Below are 22,774 nucleotides of genomic sequence, written 5' to 3' on the forward strand. Positions count from 1 at the left end.
CCCTATTTTGGGGGACTCAAAATTAAGAAAATGGGGGGAGATTGCCCCCATGTATAAGACTACCCCCCTTTTTAACATTATTTTTTAGTAAAAAACACCCTAGTCTTGTATATGGAAAAGTACGGTAATTCCTACCCAGGAACCAAGATCGCCTCCATCCAACTTTTCCCAAATTCATTACCGATGTGGAAACACTTGGGGGCACATAGGAAAAAATGGCAGGTTGCGCGTATCTGTAATTCCCCGTGAAGAGCCCAGCTGGGTCAGGTCAAAGGTCCATCTAGGCCAGCAGCCTGTTCTTCCTGTGGCCAGCCAGATGCCCACGGGAAGCCCATTGGCAGGGCCTGAGTATGACAGCACTCCTCACACCTGCAGATCCCCACACCTGGTGTTTGGAGGCATGCTGCCTCTTTAACAGTGGAGAGGGAACCTAGCCATTGTGGCTGGAAGCCGTGGATTCACAGCCTTTTCCCCTGCGAATTTGTCTAATCCTCTTCCAAAGCCATCCAAGCTGGCAGCCATCACTGCCCCTTGCAGGAGTGAATTCCGGAGTTCGGCTGTGCGCCATGTTCTGCAGACCCACCCCAGCATTATTTGTGTCAAGCAAAGCATCGTGCCTCTTCTCTCTCTCCCTCCCTCCCTCCCTCCCTCCCTCCCTCCCTCCCTCCCTCCCTCCCTCCCTCCTCTCTGTCTTTCTCCAAACTCTCTTTGATATACCACTTGTGGTCTTGCTTTTGATGCTGCTGCCATTACTGACTTGAATAAGAACCACAGACAGTTCCACTTACGCAGTGGGTCTCTCTAGACCCACCCGTTCCCGCTGCAGCCCTCTGAAAAGTTGTTCCTCTGGAAGTCCAAGGGACTTTCTGCAAGGGTGTGCTAACGACAAAGATCAAGGGGCTACTTTGGGGGATGAAGGAAATCGGAGACCCCCACTTTGCACGAGCAGAAGGCTCCTGCGTGGGCAAGGGCTCTTTCGCTACCAAGCCGCTGTCTCCTTTCTGTTCTTCAGGCAGTGTGCTGCAGTATTCTGCTGTTCTTCTGAGCTACCCGAGAGTGAAGGCTGCACATCTATTAATACTAATAGGTAAAGGTAAAGGGACCCCTGACCATTAGGTCCAGTCGCGGACAACTCTGGGGTTGCAGCGCTCATCTTGCTTTACTGGCCGAGGGAGCCGGCGTACAGCTTCTGGGTCATGTGGCCAGCATGACCAAGCTGCTTCTGGCGAACCAGAGCAGCGCACGGAAATGCCGTTTACCTTCCCGCTGCACTGTGTTGCTTTCGAACTGCTAGGTTGGCAGGAGCAGGGACCGAGCAATGGGAGCTCACCCCGTGGCAGGGATTCGAACTGCTGACCTTCTGATCGGCAAGTCTTAGGCTCTGTGGTTTAACCCACAGCACCACCCGCGTCCCTTCATTAATACTAATAGCAGTCCATTATTCATCTGAATGTTGCTCCAAGCCTCCGTAAGGTACCCCAACGGCTTCAGAAAGCCATCTCCGTTCTCCTTTTTGCCATTGATTGCTCGGGAAGAAGGTTGCTACCTTTCATGAGTGTTGAGCTCCTTGAGAGCCTTTCCTGCAACTTGTAGACAACCCTACTTGAGAGCCATTCTTGGGGCTGCCTGCCTGTTGGGTTGCTCGCGCTACAGTGGTACCTCGGGTTAAGAACTTAATTCGTTCCGGAGGTCCGTTCTTAACCTAAAACTATTCTTAACCTGAAGCACCACTTTAGCTAATGGGGCCTCCTGCTGCCGCCGCATGATTTCTGTTCTCATCCTGAAGCAAAGTTCTTAACCCGAGGTACTATTTCTGGGTTAGCAGTGTCTGTAACCTGAAGCGCCTGTAACCTGAAGCGTCTGTAACCCGAGGTATTTGCATGCTGCTTTTGCTCTTACCGCCATTGGCTACCTTAGGCGGTACAACTGCACAGACGGCATAGAAGCTTTTAAGTACAGTGGTACCTTGGGTTACATACACTTCAGGTTACATACGTTTCAGGTTACAGACTCCGCTAACCCAGAAATAGTACCTCGGGTTAAGAACTTTGCTTCAGGATGAGAACAGAAATCGTGCGGCAGCAGTGGGAGGCCCCATTAGCTAAAATGGTGCTTTAGGTTAGGAACAGTTTCGGGTTAAGAACGGACCTCCGGAATGAATTAAGTACGTAACCAGAGGTACCACTGTATAACGTTTGGAGTAAGTCATTTGAAAAAAAAGGAAACCCTCTGTTTTACCATTGCAGGGTTGGAAATCTTGCATGGAGGAAATCACAAAGTTGGAAGCTTGTTTTGTGAAGTTACTTCCGACTATGTTTCTTTTTCTTCTTCTTTTTTTGTGTGTGGGGAGAGCGGGATAATGTTTACCATGGCCTGGCCCACGATTACTAACTCTGTGATGTGACGCACTGGAGGAAATTGCCATTGCTTCAAAGTGATGGTGACCGAGTGGTTGGAGATGCTGATGATATTGAGTCTGACATTGCGAAGGAGGCTAGGTTAGGCAGAAGATGAGTCACACGTCTACCAATCATCTTATCGCAATCAGCAGTAAACCGCTGCTCGGCCCCAGACGAAATGTGGGAGAAGGAGGAGGAGGCCGGTTGCTCTTTCATGGTTGTTTTGTTAACTTCCTGCATGCGTGTGTCTCTGTTCAGGTTGTCTGCTTTTCAGTCCTGGCTGTGCTGCAACTGGCAAATCGGATATTTTGCCCGTCTTGTAACATGGCATCCTTGAAGTTAGTGAAGTGCTACCATTTTGCTTAACAGCAGCAGCAACAACGACATTCTTATTATTTGTACCCTGCCCATCTGACTGGGTTGCCCCAGCCACTCTGGGCAGCTTCCAACAAATATAAAAAGCATAATAAAACATAAAGCATTAAAAGCTATTCGTTCCAACCCTGTGCAATGCAGGAATCTTTCACCCAATGTGGGGCTTGAACCTTTTAAAGCTGACTGTTAGCTGACATTGGTTGATCATAAAAAGCTTTTTAATGAATGAAAGGCATCACCTATTCTTCGGGCAGCATGTTATTTTTACACGGTTGATATTTCAAAAACATTCCGGTTTCTGCACCCTGATAATCATCATTTCAGTGAATCGTTATTAACACACACATGCCTGGTGTCTGCTACCGGAAAGTTTTTATGTCTTAGAAGAGCATTCTCCCATCCCAGTGCTCTCCTGATATTTTGGATGGCAGCTCTCATCAGCCGAACCAGCCAATGCTTGCTGTTTTGTTCCAAACATCTGTAGCACACCAAAATGGGGAAGGCTATCTCAGAGGCACTCATCCACAGGAGCTAGTTCCTCTCCTAAGGTCCCGTTTGGTCTGGGATGCATGTGTCAAAACACCGTATGCTTTCCTCCTTCGAAACTTGTTTTTATTGTCCAGAATCAAATGTGTGCAGGTTTCATGGGCAAAAACTTGCTTTGGTTGACCAAGATTTCTTGGGTTGTATGGCAACTGTGTGGAAAACACAAAGGCTGCAGCTTGTCAGTGATTGATCGGGTATTTAAGAGGTGAGACGATATTTCAGGTATCCTTGCCCCAAACTGCAGGCCTTTTTACACCAAAACCAGCATCTTTAGCTTACCCTGATAGCTAATTGGCATAAAGGAGGTCTAAGACGCGGTTGGCAAAGTTTTTGTGGCTTGGGCTGGTTCACGGTCCTGCAGACGCTGTGGTGGGCCGGAGTGTGTGCGCACACACGAATGTGCAAACGCTATTTCAGTCTCTCCTTCTGGCATGGAGGAGGCGGGCGCAGCTTCCCATTGGCTGCAGGAACTTCCTGCAGCCAATGGGAAGCCGGGCAGCATCATGGAAGGCGGTCCCTGCTGTGCTCTGCACCAGTTTAGTGCGGTGCATGGGAGCCAACTGAACGGGTGGCGGGGGTCCATGGGCCAGTTAAACGACCCCCATGGGCCGCTTGTGGCCCATGGGCCTTAGGTTGCCGACCCCTGGTCTAAGACCTGAACATAAAGGTGCCCTATCCTGGGAAGACAAGGCATTTCCCTCATTTTGAAACTGTACTAATTGACTAATTTCAGTCATTTAAAAATAACCTGTATTGTTTCTTGCAGGTTCACGAAGGGATTCTTGGAAATAAATCTGGTGTGAACACCACAGGAGTCAGTGGCCCCTCAGACAAAATGACTACTGATCTGCGAATATATATGCTGTGTTTCCTCCCTTTCACTGTCCTCTTGGTCTTCATCCGCGATCTTCGGAGTCTGTCTGTGCTCTCACTCCTCGCAAACATAGCCATGGCCATCAGTCTTGTAATCATTTATCAATATGTTATCCAGGTGAGTAAGGACCTGCTTCTGCACTCATTTTTCTTTCCTTCCTCCCAGCGTCACACTTGGGGGCTGCACTTTGGCTCGCGGGTGGTAATCCATTTTAGCACTGCTTTAGCTGGAAGTGTACACAGAGCTAGGTGTGAAGAGCCCTGCAAGATGCAAGCAAAGGCTGATCCAGTCCACCATTCCTTTCCCCACGTCTGGCAACCAGATGGCAGGTAAAAAGGTAAAAGTTAAAGGACCCCTGGACGGTTAAGTTCAGTCAAAGGCAACTATGGGGTTGCAACACTCATCTTGGTTTCAGGCCGAGGGAGCCGGCATTTGTCCACAGACAGCTTTCTGGGTCATGTGGCCAGCATGACTAAACCGCTTCTGGCACAATGGGACACCAGGACAAGTGCCAGAGTGCATGGAAACACCGTTTACCTTCCCTCCGCAGTGGTACCTATTTATCTACTCGCACTGGTGTGCTGTCAAATTGCTAGGTTGGCAGGAGCAGGGACCAAGCAACGGGAGCTCACCCCGTCGCGGGGATTCGAACCGCCGACCTTCTGATCAGCAAGCCCAAGAGGCTCAGTGGTTTAGACCACAGCAAGCGGGGCATAAAGGGAATAGCCTTGTCTTGCTGCTGTTCCCAAAGAACTGGCATTCAGAACCATGCTGCCTCTTCTTCTGGAAGCACTCAGTAGCCATTGTGACTAGCAGCTTCTGATCAATAGCCTTATCTCCTGCAACCGAAAAGGTCTCGGCTTAATTCCCAGCCCACCTTCATTGCATACGTGTAATGAAACTTTCAGCCCCATGTTGTGTGTAGGTTTGGGGGTGGATGGAGATTAGTGAAAGCAACAACAGAAGCTGACAGTTCTGAGTGATGCATCCGGTGGATAGCCAGAACCAACACTGCTGAATGACAACGACCTTTTAGTCGACTTGTTCAGATTCACTCATCTGTTTAAAGGTCATCGTGATTCACCACCGCATCTCCATTACTTAGGAAATACAGGGCAATTACCTTTTCCTTTGTGCGTTTTTAAGGGTCCGGCGCAGGGGCAAGGCTGACCTGTCCATTAGTGAGCCTTAAGGGGCCCAAGATTTCAACCACAGGATTATGTGCTTCTTGCCTTGCACGGGAATCCCTCTGCCCTACTCCCCAATTATAGTTTTTAACAGGTAAAATACAAACCTGGCATGTTCCAAACCCACGCATTTGGCATGGATGCTACCAGTCTACCTAGAGTAGGGCTGGGTGATGTATTGATAAAGGTAAAGGGATCCCTGACCGTTAGCTCCAGTTGTGGCCGACTCTGGGGTTGTGGCGCTCATCTCGCTTTATTGGCCAAGGGAGCCGACATACAACTTCCGGGTCATGTGGCCAGCATGACTAAGCCTCTTCTGGTGAACCAGAGCAGCGCACAGAAACACCGTTTATCTTCCCACCGGAGCGGTACCTATTTATCTACTTGCACTTTGACGTGCTTTCAAACTGCTAGGTTGGCAGGAGCAGGGATCGAGCAATGGGAGCTCACCCCGTCATGGGGATTGAAACTGCCGACCTTCTGATCGGCAAGTCCTAGGCTCTGTGGTTTAACCCACAGCACCACCCGCGTCCCATCGCGATGTTTAGCTGGTGATATATCATGATGTTGAAAACCAGGACTCACCCAGCCCTAGGTAGAGTATAATTCAGGTATACTAAATAATAATAATATTTTTTTATTTATACCCCACCCTTCCCGGCTTAAAAACTGGGCTCAGGGCGGCTAACAACAAATATTAAACATTGATTAAAATGTGACTTAAAAACAGCATAAAATACAACATAAAATGCAGCATCAGTATCAATAAAATTCAAAAATGACTCCACATAAGAAAAACCTTGGTGCTGGATAAGACCAGTGACCCATGCATCTTATTCTTGCCAATGAGATACCTATGGGAAACTTGCAAGTAGAACCTGAGCATAATAGCACTTGCCCCAGTCGCGGATCCTTGCAGCTGGTACTCAGAGTCTTCCTTTCTCCAGCAGTGGAGATTTTTTGCCGTTGGGCTGTACTAGTGCAGTCAAATGGCCCGGCTCTTCCACAAATACTCAATAGTTTCCCACCTACTAACGCATCTAGAAGATGTCCGGATTTGTCTTTTACCTAAGGTAAATGGACCCCTGACCATTAGGTCCAGTCGTGGCCGACTCTGGGGTTGCGGCGCTCATCTTGCTTTATTGGCCGAGGGAGCCGGCGTACAGCTTCCGGGTCATGTGGCCAGCATGACTAAGCTGCTTCTGGCGAACCAGAGCAGCGCACGGAAACGCTGTTTACCTTCCCGCCGGAGCGGTACCTATTTATCTACTTGCACTTTGACATGCTTTCAAATTGCTAGGTTGGCAGGAGCAGGAACCCTGTCGCGTGGATTCGAACCGCCGACCTTCTGATCGGCAAGTCCTAGGCTCTGTGGTTTAACCCACAGCGCCACCCGCATCCCTTTTTACCTACTATTATCTAATTTCTTGGAGAAATCGGGCCTAACTTCAGTTACTCATGCCTCAGGCTGCAATCCTAGCTGTGCTTCCTGGGGAGTTAGCCCAATTGAATCCAGCGGGATTTTACCTCTGAGAAGACATGCTTAGGGCTGCAACTGTAGTTGTTTCCAGGTTAGATGGCTGTAATACCCTGTATATGGGGCTGTCCTTGAAGTCTGTCCAGAAACTTCAATAGTCCAGAAGGCTCCAGACAGGCTTGTATCGGTTTGGCATAATGGACTACAGAAAGTCAGTATTGTTTTCGTTATGCTGTCTCTTGCCAGGGTTTATCCATTCCTCGAAAACTGCCTCTAGTGGCTGACTGGAAGAGGTACCCGCTTTTCTTTGGCACGGCTGTCTTCGCTTTTGAAGGAATAGGAGTGGTAAGTGCCGTTTTAGAATTTAAGATTGTTACCTAAAGGCAACGGCAGTTGAAATGCATCTCTTCACCATCTCGGGAAAAATAGAATTGGCCTCTGTTTTACTCCAGTGGCCAGAACTAGACCTTCAGGGTAAACGAGACCCCCAAATTTGTGTGTGCCTTTGATAGGGAAGATTCTTCCCACAATTTTCAGTGCATTTCCCCATTGCAAAAAAATCTGATTCTTTTCAGTGGTTGTGTTGTGCCAGGTCAGCAGGGTGCTTTAATCTGTATTGATTGTGCAAACCTAAATTTCCAGTATGCACTTGAATCACTCCCGCAAAACACTGACAGCCTGGAGCTAGAATGGTTGCTAGTGCTTTTCCATGAAGGCACAAGAGGCTTTTATTCTAAGAGAAAGGCTTCAGCTGAGTTGTAGAGCATGCACTCTTGTCTGCAAAAAGTTTCCTGGTTCAATCCCTGGGATCTCTGGGTAGAGCTGGAGGAAAACCTTGCATGAAACCCTGGAGAACTGATGGCAGCTGGAAAATAATAATAATAAATTTTATTTATACCCCGCCCTCCCCAGCCAAGACTGGGCTAACACCAAATATAAAAACAATTGATTGAAATATAGCTTAAAAAACAAGATTAAAGATTGAAATACAGCTCTAAAACAAGATTAAAATACAACATTAAAATGCAGCCTCATTTCAGTGGAAACTCAATCAAAAACTTTTTTGGGGATAAAAACGTCAAGTCTTCACCAAGGCTAACTATCCAGACTGGTCCTACATGGGCCAGAAAAAAGCCAGGGAAGTCCCCAAATAGGAGTTCCAACACAGAAGGAGAAAGGAAAAAAGAAAGAGGGGGAGGGAATCAAATTGATTCCAAGCCAAAGGCCAGGCAGAACAACTCTCAATCAAATCGTATAGATGATTATGAACAAGATGCACCAATGGCCTGAGCTGGTATACAACAACTTGCCATGCTAAGGGTGCAAGATGGACGCCAACCTTCCTTGCCTAGCCTCCTCCTTTTCTTACCTTTGTGAACTTACCAACTTTGTCAAAAGTTATTAACTCGTCTTTTGCCCTTCGAGCCCAGATCACGTGCCGTGTGCATGCCGCGAAGACTTAGAAGCGCTGAGTGTGGCACCGAGTTCAGAATCCAGGTTCCTAAGAACCTAAAAAACGACGTGGTTTTTTTTTTTAAGTGTTTAGGGCTGAGAATAGCGTGCTTCAAAAATGCGTGGGCAGAGAGTGGAAGAAGCTGGCGGGAAGCAGATTGTGCCAGCCTCCCCTTCTCTCGGTGGAAGCAGATGCTGTACTGTAGCTTCCACAGGAGGCTGCAGATCTCTCCTGGAATGAGGGAAAGCGCTTTGCTGTTTCTCCCCCAGGACTCCCTGATAGCAGGCCGGGGCTTGGTGCTACTGTAAGGTCTCCAGAGCAGCTGGGCTCAGGTGGGCTCAGACTCTGGTGTGCCGCTGTGCTGGGAGCGAGGCAGGAAGGTGAAACTTTAGTCAAAACATTGGAAGGACTTTGGGCCAAAGACTAGAGATGAACGCGAAGTTTGGGGACGAGAGGTAAAGAAAGGAGGAAAGAAAACAATCCAGGCTCTTCCACAGGAGATACCTGTCTTCCTGTAATAGACTTGAAAGCTAGAAACTGACCAGTAAACCAGGCAAATAGAATAATAGCCTCATTGTAAGAGATTCGTTGATCATTTGATAATCCACGTGCAGGTTAGATTTTGGACGACAAGACCGAAAAGTCTCCTATATGTTTCCAAAGCAGTTATGTTAGACGTTATCTGTCTGAAATTACCTCTATCCAGTGCTTCCCCCCCCAAAAATATATATATTTAGGGGTACTCATTAAACCCTCGCTTTCGTCTGAGACTCACGAAACACCAAGACAGGAAATGAGGCCGCCATCGGGAGTAACAACAGAACTGACGATTCACCATGCTAGAGAATAAATTAAAAATTTTAAAGTTTCTTCTTCCATTAGATTCACCAAATGTTTAGGGGTCTGCGTCCCCCCAGAAAAAAAGTACTGCCTCTATTTTCTAACCTCGTACCAGACAGAGTATTGTTAAAATTCTAGTGTCTGTCTTCCAGTGTCTGATGAAGTTTGGGCTGCCTGTTCTTTCAATATTGTATTCAGTTAGGCTTATGGGATTTTTTTGGGGTTCTTTTTACTAATAACTGCTTTTAATGAGGTAAATAAAGTGGAAGTGGTGGCTTCATCCCATTCAGTTTCTTCCATTTTACTGAGCCTCTGTGTTATGTCTCAAAATTTGCTGATGCTGCTTCAATTGCTGAGTTTATTCGGGCTCTTCCTCATTTAAAAGCTTTCTCCCGGATTACCGCTCCTGTTTCTCTGGTTTCTTTCATGAGTTTGGTTATTGCTACTGTTATGTATTCCAGATTACGGAAATATATGGAGTTATCTCAAAATGTGTTGCTGTCACAGTTAATATTTATTGACAGCAAAGGTGGGGAACTTATGACCTTCCAGATCCGTTGGGACTTCAGTTCCCATCATCCTTGGCTGCACTAGCAGGGGCTGATGGGAGTTGTAGTCCAGCAATTTTTGGAGTGACACAGCTTCCCCTTCCCTGCTTCACAGGATAGAATGCATATACCACTTCACTTAGGTATTTAGATGCATAAACTTAGCATCTGAAACTAAGAGGGTTGGCAAAGTAAATCATGAGACCTTGGCTCAGGGAGTAAAGTCAGTCTCGGAAAGGTGGAACAAAATTAAACATGTCCCAAGAGGACAAAATTTATGCCTTTTAAAATGACCGTCCTCTCTGTAACTCAGTTTTTTGTTTGTATCGTTGTTTTCACTTGTTGATCTTTCTGAACTGGAAAGTTGGCAGAAAATGATAGACAATTTTATATGGCAAGGCAAATAGCCCAGAGTGGAAGGTAAAGAGCGTATCAAAATAAATAAAGCAAAATAGCAGAAAGTGCTGCATAGAGAATAAGAGAAATTGCTTAGACATGGCATAACCTACTTGGGGAGCAGAATTTGGATGATGATGATGATGATAATAATAATAATAATATAAATAAATAAATAAATTATTTATATCCCACCCTCCCCAGCCGAAGCCGGGCTCAGAGCGGCTAACAATAATAAAAGCAACACGGCATTCTAAAATCATTTCATTTTAAAATCAATTCAAAATCAAATTAATGGCAACCATTGGTCTAGAGTTCTGTGAGGATTACCAAAGGAGGGGGTCAGGCTGCGCCCTGACCAAAGGCCTGGTGGAACAGCTCTGTCTTGCAGGCCCTGCGGAAAGATGTCCGGTCCCGCAGGGCCCTAGTCTCCTGTGACAGAGCGTTCCACCAGATCGGGGCCGCAGCCGAAAAAGCCCTGGCTCAGGTTGAGGCCAGCCTAGCCTCCCTGTGGCCCAGGACCTCCAAGATGTTTTTGTTTAGCCAGGGTGCAACCCTCTGCCCCCTTCAAATGCAAAATACAGAGAGGGCTGCTTATGCAGAACACCTTGAGACCATTCAGAAGCTTGCGAGATCTGTTTTGGAGCCCAGTGATAGAGCAGGACTTTAAATTGATGCTCTTTGCTTGGTCCCCATCTGCACTACACACGTAAAGCAGTATTTTACCACTTTAACTCTCATGGCTTCCCTGAAATAATCCTGTGGACTGTAGTTTGCTAAGACTCCTGTGAGACTCCTATTACCCTCGAGGAGCCTGGAAAGGGTGGTTGGTTGTGAAACCATTGAGGGAACTGCTTGCTTGGACCTCTTCCATCTCTGTAGGTCTTGGAAGCTGACTCACCCGCTCTCTCCCCTCTCTTGTTTCTGCCAGGCCACATTGCTTAGCAAAACTTCACTGTTGGAATAAGAGGTGCCAGAGCTTAAATGCTGGATCTGTGCCTTTCAACTGACTGCTTCTGTTTACAGGACTTGGCACAGCCTTAGGATGTGGCTGCAGACTTAAATTGGCTTTCTTAAATCTCCATATTTTGAATTGTATATAGGGGGGCTCTGGGGGGGGGGTGCTGTCACCGCAGAGTGACGGGCAGAGGTTACCTGCTGACCTTAACCTTGTAAATGTCATGACAATGACTTGAAGGGAGTATTGACGGTAGGAGCTGACAGCAGTGTTGCAGTCTTGTCAGCCTTCTTTAATTTTTTGCATGCAAATTATAAGAGGGGAAGGAGGAAGGGTGGGACGGGAAACTAGGGAAATAAAAGATTTTAGTGCAATATATTCCAGCCATACTTGGAAATAATTCTTATAGTTGCACCCTTTTATTTGGGGCTGTTCCAGACACCTGACAGTATCTTGCTTAATATTTTTGACAGCTAATAAGAATAGTAATTAACAACAACAACAACAAATTATTTATACCTCACCCATCTGGCTGGGTTTCCCCAGCCACTCTGGGCGGCTCCCAACGGAATATTAAAAACACGATAAAACATCAAACATTAAAAACTTCCCTAAACGGGGCTGCCTTCAGATGTCTTCTAAAAGTCAGATCATTGCCTGATCAACAGTCAAGTGGTCCTGCTGCCCTTGAAGAATACTGTCTCAATCCGTAGGTCGTGGCAAGTGGTATATTTTTAATGCCCTCTGTAAGTAGAAAAGCAGCAAGCGAGGATTGATCTTCAATTTTTGCTGTCTTCCAATCCACATCTTTGAGCTGGATTAAATAAGTTCAGGTGGCCTTATGAAGACCACCCCTCCCCAAAGCATGTAATAGCTAACTTTCACCGTAAATGATTCCCAGCAAAGAGCTATTCCTAGATATTCATATGGGTTAGGTTTCCAGAAAGCGCTAGCCTGCCTGCGAAATTTGCACGGTGTTCGTTCTGCACAGGTGAAGTCTGGCAGATTATCTTTGTAAAGCGCTATGTAGGAATACCTTGTTCCTATTTTCTGAACTTGTGCTGAGATACGCTTTTAACATTCCTAAAGGCAGCTCCTTCCTGCTGAAAGGAACTCGGTTGATCTTTGCATTCTGTTTAAAAGTGAATGTTTGCAATTCCCTGCCCCTGCTCCCTGTGCGGTGTTCTAGATAATGATGAGCTAAGCAAAAGGAAAATGTTTAATTTCTTTTAGATGTGAACCTTCTTTGAATCGGATGCCTCAGTTTCATTTTTTTTAAAAAATGGGGATATCTCTGCTTTTCAGAGAGAACATGTTATTTTGTAGAAAGCAAACAAGCGCTGGATTTGTTGAGTGGCTGCTAGATTACTTTTTTCTTCTTCCTTCCCTGTCTTTTAAAGAACAGGATTATCATCTTCAAAATGCCACTGACTTGGATCTTGACAGATGATGCAAACAGTCTTATTAATGCTTAGAGTTAAAAGCAAGCGGCCACTTGTCAGAGTTCCCTCCCCTTTTTGGACAGCTTTATATTTTATCCCTGCAAATGACTCTCTTTTCTCTACAATCGTCTTTTATTGGTGCCCTAAGATCAGGGTAGGAGGCTTTCCACTGACAGCTAATCTCATGTTACCTGATATCCACCAATATGTTCTTGGTCTTTTGAGTCTGGTGGTATATTATCTGATGAGCCATGAGAGAGAGAGAGAGAGAGAGAGAGGGAGGGAGGGAGGGATGGTGGTGAAATTTCCCAAGTGGCCTAGTTCACACATAACGCTAAACCATAGTTCACTGAACTAGTTTATATTATGTGTCCCATCTGCCTGGCAGCTTAACTATGGTTTCTTCACTTTCAACAGACTGAAACGATGGTTTGTTGGTTAATAACAACAACAACAACAACAACAACAACAACAACAACAACAACAACAATTTATTATTTGTACCCCGCCCATCTGGCTGGGTTTCCCCAGCCACTCTGGGTGGCTTCCACAGAGACCAAAAATACACTAAAATATCACACATTAAAAACTTCCCTGAACAGGTATAAATAACTGTAAATATGAAAAGAGACAAAGTACCGCATTTTTCGCCCTATAGGATGCAGCGTCCCATAAGGTGCACCTAGTTCTTTTGGGGGGAAATAAAGGGGAAAAAATTATTTCCCCCCCCAGGCGCGGGGCTGGGGTGGGGGAAGCCCGAGCTTCCCCCGACCCCAGCCCCCAGAACAGGCAACTCTCCGCAAGCCACGGGAGCCTGGTTCTCAAAATGTGTAGCAAGAAACATTAAACAAAAAAGCTCTTCTTTGATCATTCATTCTCGCCTACCTTTCCTCTCTCCCCCTTTCTCTTTCTTTTTTTAAATTTTTTTATTGATTTTAACATATAAATTATAAAATGTACCACAAAACTTATCACTTATACAATCTTTTTAGACTTCCATCAGCACCTCTGATCCACCGTTTTAACCACTTCTTATGCATTTCTTAACTTTATATTGCCTTTACATCTCTTAACAAATCATCCTTCCCCTTCTCCATTTTTGCAATATTTCCAATAATACTCCTCACAAAACTTCTTGCAAACCTACAAACGTCGTCTGATCTTCACAAATACTTTTCAAGTAGTCTGTAAATTTACTCCAGTCTTCCATGAATTTCTGGTCCCGCCGGTTTCGAATCCTTCCTGTTAGTTTATCTAGTTCTGCATAGCCCATTAACTTCATTCTCCATTCTTCAATCGTCGGTAATTCTTCTCGCTTCCATTTTTGGGCCAGTAATATTCTTGCTGCTGTTATTGCATATAAAAAGAGCTTACATTCCTCCCCCTTTCTCTTTCTTAGGTCCTTCCCCTCCAGAATAGGATGAAAGAAGTCGACCGCTTCCCCTTGGCCCTCAACATTGGCATGGCGATTGTGATGACCTTGTACGTCTCGTTGGCCACCCTGGGGTATATGTGCTTTGGGGACGAAATCAAAGGCAGCATCACTCTGAACCTGCCGCATGCATGGTAAGCGGAGGCATAACTTTGCAGAACTCCAGTGTCCTTCGGGGATCTTAATTCGCCTCCTGCTCCTGAATGCTAATCTGAATGCTACCCATCAGTGTGTAAAAAGTGCATTGGGAAGATGATGAGTAGGAAGATGAGCGGTGGCAGGGGAATATAAGGACAAGGTCAAGTTTTCAACCACGGGACTTGATCAGTGTAGACAACTGTGTTATGGCATAACTAGGACCTGTAATTACCGGAGGGAAGAGCGTATTAAAGGGTCTGCCTGCTGAATCATAGTTTTTATGTGATTCAGGAAGTGGATGTGGCTCTATAAAAGAGATTAGTTTTGTAGGGCAGGGGAACAGACTGCGGTCTTACCAGAAACAACTTGTTTCTCCTCCCTGCTAGAATCCTAGCGTCTACCCATCAGAGCCTGGGTACGCGGGTGGCGCTGTGGGTTAAACCACAGAGCCTAGGACTCGCTGATCAGAAGGTCGGCGGTTCGAATCCCCGTGACGGGGTGAGCTCCCGTTGCTCAGTCCCTGCTCCTGCCAACCTAGCAGTTTGAAAGTGCAAGTAGATAAATAGCGGGAAGGTAAACAGCATTTCCGTGTGCTGCTCTGGTTTGCCAGAAGTGGCTTAGTCATGCTGGCCACATGACCCGGAAGCTGTACGCTGGCTCCCTCAGCCAATAAAGCGAGATGGGCGCTGCAACCCCAGAGTGGGCCATGACTGGACCTAATGTTCAGGGGTCCCTTTACCCATCAGAGCCAGCTGCCCTTAGAATGACAAAACAGAAGGTGTTCAGTGCTGCAACTGAGCTGAGCTCACAGTTCTTTCATGCAGAAGTCCTCTCCTGGTTAGCTTTCTCTGTTTCAGCGTCCTAATCCAGGTGGGGAAAGTCAGCTTGTTGGGAAACATCGAAGCTGCTGGGAGTTGGAAACCCTTGCCCATATGGCTCAGGGATCTGCCATTTGATCCCAATCCACCTTCTACCCAGTCCTGCTGTAGAATGAAAGGAAAGGAAGGAAGGTGCAGAGGCAAGTATTGTTCTCTCTTTGCCAGCAATGGGCAGAGACTTGCTTTTCCTTTGCTGCCATCCCAGGCCATAGTCCGAAGGCATATGAGGCAGCCCAACGTCCTGAAGCTAAGCAGGTCAAGGCCTGGTTGGCGTCTGGATGGGTGACCACCTAGGAACCCCACGTACTTACTTATTTTTACTCATTCTGCAAAATTTGTACGGTTGTAACAAAAACTCGAAGCGGTTTTCCAAAAACAATAAGATTGCTAGTGAAAAACAACTACAGTATTTAAAAGATCCAGAAGATCAGTGCTGGTGATCACATTTGTACCAAAATCACAGCAAAAAATAAATTTGATCTTCAGGGGTTTTGCAGAAATGTATTTGTACTACTGCTTAACTATGCAGTTTTCTGGGTTTGGGAGTGAAGTTTAATTGACTAATGTTCTGAATATTCAGTCTATTGCGCTTCTAGTATAAAGAAGAGAAGCTGGAAACTAATGTTACAGTGATGCTCAAACCTTGTTTGTCCTAATGCTACACCTAGTTTTTCATCACTCAATAAAGTTTTTGTCATTTAAAAATAAATAAATAAACAAATGATCCAGAAGAATAATTAAAATCATTGAAAAGATGCAAACCTGATTTAAAACACGTGCCAGCGTTTTATGTGTCTGGATAGGATTGCCTGAACAAGAATGTTTTCTGCATGCACCTTGAGTTCCCTGATGGAAGAAAGGCAGGATATGAAAGTACAAGGTCCTGTCAGGTTGCTTAATCCACAGGGCTACTTGAATTGGTAATTTCTGGCTGTGGCTTTGAGTCTAGCATAGCTGCATAAGTTGTGTCAGGGTTGAGGGCAACCTGTATGGTCCATCTGCCTCCACAAATAATGGAAATTCAGATAGTAAACACACGTTTATTTCATTTTCTGAACCAAGGTTGGAGGCATGTTTCACTGCAGGAAGCCAAGCTTGGAAACACTCAAGCAGGCTACAGTTGGTCCTAAGGCAGAATACAGAGAGGGTCCCTACGTATAAAAAACGGATTAGCAGTGAGACCTACAAATATGAAAATCTACTTGTGATGTACTTTAGAGAACACACACATGAATGGAGGACTATAATACTCCCAAACAACTGGCTATAGCTCTGTTTTGACTGCTAAGTCTTTTTCAAATATGTCCCAATCAGTCTCGAGTCCTCAGGAAAGGTATTCTGAAGAAACTTTTTTGTGGGGGGTGGGGGGGTATGTCCAAATAATTCTTCTTTGTGCATCAGTGGCTGATAATATGCCTTTTCACAGAGTAGTTTTCTTTTTGTTGGAAGGCTGTTCTCTGCAAACCTAACTCTGTTGTTGTGTCCCATATTCTCCAGTATTTGATGCTGATATAACAGCTGTAAACTTAGCCAGGAGTTAATGGGACTACTCTGAGTTAGCTGAATGCCACCCAGCGTGTTTGCATTGCTCCAGGTGAGAGTTGGGGAGGAAATGATTGGGTCTCGTGCTATTTATGTTTCGGTTTTGTACGTGGTTATTGGTTGCTAAGTGTTCTGCTGAAGTGAGAATTGAGTGGCTGGTTGCAAGGAGAACATGGTCGTTGAATGAGTGGGTATGACAGTAAGATTATTGAGTTCCTGATTTGTGTTATCTGCATGTCAGGGTCCTTTTTTTTTTTGTATCATTCACATTCATTAATTTCATTGGGTCTACTTTGAGTTATAACTCAGTTGAATACCACCTCTATTGTATTCTATCGATGCATTCTTGTTTTTAGTTTACATACGTACATCTTTCAGAGATTCATTGCTTACTTATGTTAGTTAAGGTACCGAATTTTAAGATTACTGTTACTATTAGCTGTTTCAAATGTGAAATACACACACACACACACACACACACACACACACACACACACTGGCAAGTAGAAATGAATCTGTCTGGAATGAAGAGATTAACAGTCACAAACAAAATTTCCTTTGTATTTTTTTTTTTAAAAAGCTTGCTTGGAAGCAGCTAATAAATCAGCAGTCAATTTTAATTTAATACTTCTTAAAATAGTTTCCGAATATGGAGACGTTTTTCTCCTGAGTGCTTTTTAGTGCCGGAAATATGCTTACTCTGTTAGAATGGAGAGTTTTGCTCGAAGTCAGCTTGTACCGTCATCAGCTTTGAAGTCTTTGTGAAGTTATTTCTTTTTCAGGTTAAGAATCCTAATGAGCTTTCATCCATCTCCTTCTCCATCCTCTTCTCTGTCCCCTTACAATATCTGCTGCAAACAACCTTGGATCTACCTTTGCCCTATGGCAGGGGTGGCCCCAGATGTTTTGCCACCTGAGGTGAAATGGCCTGCTGCCGCATGACGCTCTCCTTGAGGAAAAGCCCTCGCAAAGTCTCACCTTCTGGCAGTGAGGCTTTGCAAGGGCTCAGCAAGAGGCGACGTGTTCCCCAGAGCTTTGCCATGAGGGGTGGCAAAGCTGGCCAATGAAATACTGTGCTGCTCTTCCACTACCACCTTCCTTACCTGGGTTGCTTCTGTGGCGGATGGGTGCTGCCTCTTGACTTTCTGCTGCCTGAGGCAGCTGCTTCATCGCACCTCATGGATGGACTGGTTTTGCCCAGGGCTATCTATATGTGTGCCATGCTTGTCTAGTCCATCTGATTTTTGTTTGCCCTGTTGCAACAATCTGCCTAGATCAGTGCTGTACCCAGGGCCGGATTTAGGTTTGATGAGACCCTAATCTACTAAAGGTAATGGGGCCCTTTATATGCCCAGCTGTCCTTTGTCAACAACAAATTGCCACTGTTTTTGTGTTGAATATATGCTATATGGTAATTTATGGACCTAATAGGTATCTAAAGCCATTTGCACATGTTGCCATATAACCAGACCATGCAGAATGTAGGCACCCTATATTTAGAAATGAGCAAACCAGTGATATTTTAGGGAGCAGGCTAGCAGGCAGGGCCGAGGTGCTATTTGTGGGTTAGCGGAGGCTGTAACCTGAAGCGTCTGTAACCTGAGGTACTACTGTACATGCCTGGGTACGCTTGCTAGACCAAAAAAGTTCTTAGCAGCCGGTGAAAACAATACCTTGAAGGCAGGAACCTTCCTAATACCAATGGACAGGGAGTTCCAAAGTGTAAAAATAAAAATAATTTCTATGTCGCCCATCTGACTGGGTTGCCCCACCCACTCTTCCGACACATTAAAACACTAAAAGATTGATTTCTTGCGAGTGCAAATGAGTAATGTGTGTCATTTGTAAAAGTGCCAGTTGCACAGTTCTTAGCGGTCAAATGGGCAGATTTGTAGTGAGGTGATCCTTCAAGTAAATGCTTGGGCAGGTGCTTAGACTATTCTTTGTGAAATTACGCCTTTTCCTTGAAGCAGACTTGTTCATTGTATCCTTCTGACCAGTGTGAGTTTTGTCCAAACGTGTGGCTTTCTCTCCTCCAACAGGTTGTACCATATGGTCAAGATTCTCTACTCTTTTGGGATTTTCATTACCTATTCGATTCAGTTCTACGTTCCGGCTGAGATCCTCATTCCGGCAGTTGCTTCCCGAGTGCAGCAGAAGCTGAAGCTGTTCTGCGAGATGGCGGTCAGGGTCCTCTTGGTCTGCTCAACCTGTAAGTACGAGGCTGTGTGCAAGGCAGACCTCCCCAACTTTGTGTCTTCCAGGTGTGTTGGACCTCAGTTCCCATCAGCCCTGGTTGATGCTGGTCGGAATTGCAGTCCAGAACATCTGGAGGGTCTTAGGTTGCAGAAGGCAGCTATGAAGCTAACTTTTTGGGTTTCCCTTGACAAGCCGTATCTTGGGCAGTGAGGAAAGGGTTCACTGGGGCCTGGTGAATTTAGGATTTACCGTATTTTTCGCTCTATAAGACGCACCAGACCACAAGACGCACCTAGTTTTTGGAGGAGGAAAACAAGAAAAAAATATTCTGAATCTCAGAAGCCAGAACAGCAAGAGGGATCGCTATGCAGTGAAAGCAGCAATCCCTCTTGTTGTTCTGGCTTCTGGGATAGCTGCGCAGCCTGCATTCGCTCCATAAGACGCACACACATTTCCCCTTACTTTTTAGGAGGGGAAAAAGTGAGTCTTATAGAGCAAAAAATATGGTAAATTGCATTTACTGATATTTGACTCAACTTTAAGCCCCTATAAAGTAGCCAAATGCCCACAGATATCCTATGAACACAGACACATCAAAGAACGTATCTGGATTCATGTGATTTGCTGTTATCTTTTGGCCGTTGAGATGTTTCCATGCAATGTTTGCAGCGTGCCGTTATAATGTCGTCCTGCTCTGAGCTTAAAGCTAATTCAGTTTTAAACCAACCTTGCAGCTTTGTGGCTGTGTGTACTATATTCATGTGACCTGCATTCAGTTTTCATTTTTTATATACGTATAATGAAACACCAGTACCCCATAGTTTGCAATAATTATATATAGATAGATGCACAATAAAAACCACACTAAATTTTTTTAAAACAGATCACTAGCTCATGTGGGCCTCTTCAAGGAGAGCCTTGTGTTGAGTTCATTTCACTGGTCCAGCCTGGAAGATTCCAGTGTGTGGATTTGCTGTGGCTAAGTTTTCCCCATCCACGAAGGCCCCTCAGGATTGATAAAACGAAGATGCTCAGCTCAAAAGAGAGTGAGAGCGAGAGCGAGAGAGAGAGAGAGAGAGATGTGATAATTCGTAGGAATTCTACAACGGCTCTTCTGCTGTTCCTTTTGTTGCTCATCTGATGGTGCCGTGTTAAATAAGATAAAGGCTCGATCGTGACTTCTCTTCTTGCAGCTGGGCAATTGGCACAGTCGTGAAGCCCTTTGAAGAAGAGGTGCCGGTCAAGTATCTTTCCACTTTGCATTCAAGCTGTTCTGGTTTCTGCGCAGCTTAACTCGTTTATGCTGTGTGCATTTGTGTCAAGATGATTTTCTAGGGAGACGTGATTGGATTTGGCATGGGAGGAGGGAAGCTTTTACCTGCTGCGTAGGCCGTCAGATACACCCAGATGCGTCAACAGCCTCTCCAAACCATCAGTGATGCAACCAAAGTTCAGGCGTGACGTACGAGCCTCGCCTCGCGCTGCCCTTTTCCCCCCCTTCCAAAAGGAATGAAGGAAGATCAAGGGCAGTTAATGCATAATCCATACATTCTGCCCAAGGCCTTCACACTGGTGTAAATGGGAAGGGAGCCAAATTTTATTTATTACTCATTTAATTTATCAGCTGCCCATTGCTGGCAGTTCTCCGGGTCGTGGGTGAGGGTGAACAGCAACGTTATAAACCGTAAGTGCGTAAAATGCAGCTGAAACGCAGGAAACCCTGCAGCTATAAGATCAAACAAACTGGGTTTGTTAGAGCAAGAGAAAATTAAAAAAACACCAAGGGACAGCACAGAAGCTAAACCCATTGCAAAGCTAAAATAATGTTGGACCCATTGCACAGTAAAAAGCTCTGTATCTGGTGCCAGAAATACACCAATCAGAGCCAGGTGGTGCCAGTAATACACCAGTCAGAGCCAGGTGGTCTTCTCTGGAGAAGACATTCCATAACTGAGGGGCCACCACCGAAAAGGCCTGAACTCTTAGCCAGCCACCATTCCTCATTTGGTACTTGGAATAGGGACTCAGGCAGTGATCTTACAGCATAGGAAAGGGCAGAGGTGACACTGAGCAGTCTAAACTGAATTGTGAACTGCGGAACTTATGGCCAAAGTAACTGAGCAGTATCCAGCTAACTCGTTCCATCAGCAAAAGGATTACTGCTTGTGCAGTAGAACTCTCCTCCCTCACTCCCTGTTTGTGCCCCGCCCTCCTCAGATCTGTTCCAGAGCATTGGGGTATCCCTTAGAATAGATTATGTGGAATGTGGAGGGTTATTATTATTCAACAAAGGGACAAGGGAGGTGGGCGGAAGCAACAAGGCAAACTCGGAGAAATTATCTACCTAATCTTCAATGCGTTTGCTGGGATAAGCTCCCTGTTGAAATATCTACATCGCTGTCAGGGAACATGTGTGCTGCACGCGTTTTGCATGAGTAGAACACCAGAGGGTGCCAAGAATTTATTTTCTATCCTCTCCCCTTCTGTCTGCCTCCGTCGCTCTCTCTCTTTGTGCCTGTCCCCCCCAAATATCTTAACAGTTTGCTCCAGACGCATTTCACGGTGATTTGATTTGAACCCGGCATTTGAACACTGAAGCCCTTATCTGTGTAGCAGGTTTGACTGACTTCCAGGCAAGTGCTTCAGAGATTTCTTACCATAAAGATCCTAAACTGCGGAGCGGGTTGGGCAGTCTCTTCTGAAAGTTGGTTTTTCACTATGGTGGCACAGCTTCTGGTAACCATCATTTTAGCAGCACAAGGAGTAGTCTGTAAGGGTAGTCTGTAAAACCTAAATTAGGCATACCAATAACACGCCCAGTAGCCGCTGACAGCCAAGGCAGCAACCAGTCAAATGTCCACCCTATGCACAATCCATGTATAAGACAACCCCCACTTTTTAGCATAATTATTAAAGAAAAAAGCCTAGTCTTATACACGGAAAAGTACAGTATTTAGAAAGTGAGGGATAACATATTTGTGCAAGTAAGCAGACGCCTGGAAGCACCTTATTTATTTGCTTCTCCAGCCATTATTTCTCAGTATAATGTTCTTCTTTCCCATCACCGTAATGCTTACAGAGCTTGCTCGCCCACTCCACCATTTAATATTGCTTGCTGATGCAATCGGCGTAAGTTTTGTTTATGATCAGTTCACACGGAAAGTGGTAAAGCATCTATCTGATGTGCATGCAAAAAGTCCAGGGTTCACGTATGTCCTGTTTTCCAATGCTCTTTTCACAAAGCAATGCCTGTTTGTGTTATGAAACTGTGACTTTTTGACTGATATGTCGCACTAAATTTCATTCACACCAGTGGGCATAGTGTAGCAGAACAACAAACGTCGTTGAACAACTTTGCTGTCGTCGTCGTCCCACCTTTCTGCACATGTAATATTCCTCCATGAGTCACTCACGAAAACAGCAGGAAAGAACTGTATGCTGGGATACCACCCCAAATTCTGTCACTTTACTCTTCTCATTTTCTGGGTTAAGGGGGCTACAGATGTGTCCCACCCCCCAGAAGCAATTAACACAGAAATCCACACTATACTTCTCCAATATTCTGCTGGATTTCTGGAAGTGATTCTCATGTTGCGTGAAACTGCAAATATTATGTGGAAATTAAGAGTTAGAGAAATGTTGGGGAAACTGAATAAACTTCTATGTGAATGCAGCCTTAATCTCATCAGTGTTTGGATAGGAACTCTGTCTGCTACTTTGTCTTGACGTTGTAGAAGACAGGCAGGATGTAAATGTGATAAGTAAACCGAGAGATTTATTGTTTCAGAAAGGGAGATGTGGGAAAATGTTTGAGACTCTCCCCCCCCCTAAAAATCCTCACCATCACCATGAATCATTCACATAAAGTATGCAAAACTTAACTTCAATTGTACTCCCACCATCTCTTTATTTAATGCTACTTGAAAGTACTGAGTTCGGTAATTCTCTGTGCGCTTCTTATGAATGTTGCAAATATGCTCTGAGCTGGGGGCGCAGGGCGGGGAACTATCTGAAAAGTATACTGATAGAATTTGTGCATGTTCAGGAAGCAGATGTAAAATTATTTTTGTAATTGTTCTGGGTTTTTATA

General features: G+C 45.3%; 1 protein-coding gene across 4 annotated transcripts in view; it reads left to right on the forward strand.

Moving 5' to 3' along the window:
- SLC36A4 (solute carrier family 36 member 4) overlaps window positions 1–22,774 on the forward strand; it is a 100,795-nt gene that overhangs the window by 20,281 nt on the left and 57,740 nt on the right. For all 4 annotated transcript variants that reach the window (XR_014547121.1, XM_083609956.1, XM_083609955.1 and 1 more), the window contains exons 7-10: window positions 4,087–4,311; window positions 7,105–7,203; window positions 13,895–14,061; window positions 18,528–18,697. Coding sequence is in view for 3 of the 4 variants with exons in the window: in XM_083609956.1 (XP_083466082.1) it covers window positions 4,087–4,311; window positions 7,105–7,203; window positions 13,895–14,061; window positions 18,528–18,697 (661 nt within the window). In the remaining variant the exon portion in view is untranslated. The remainder of the gene's footprint in view (window positions 1–4,086; window positions 4,312–7,104; window positions 7,204–13,894; window positions 14,062–18,527; window positions 18,698–22,774) is intronic.

The sequence above is a fragment of the Podarcis filfolensis genome (assembly GCF_964270895.1).
Source record: "Podarcis filfolensis genome assembly, chromosome: 4".
In the NCBI taxonomy this organism is placed as follows: Eukaryota; Metazoa; Chordata; class Lepidosauria; order Squamata; family Lacertidae; genus Podarcis; species Podarcis filfolensis.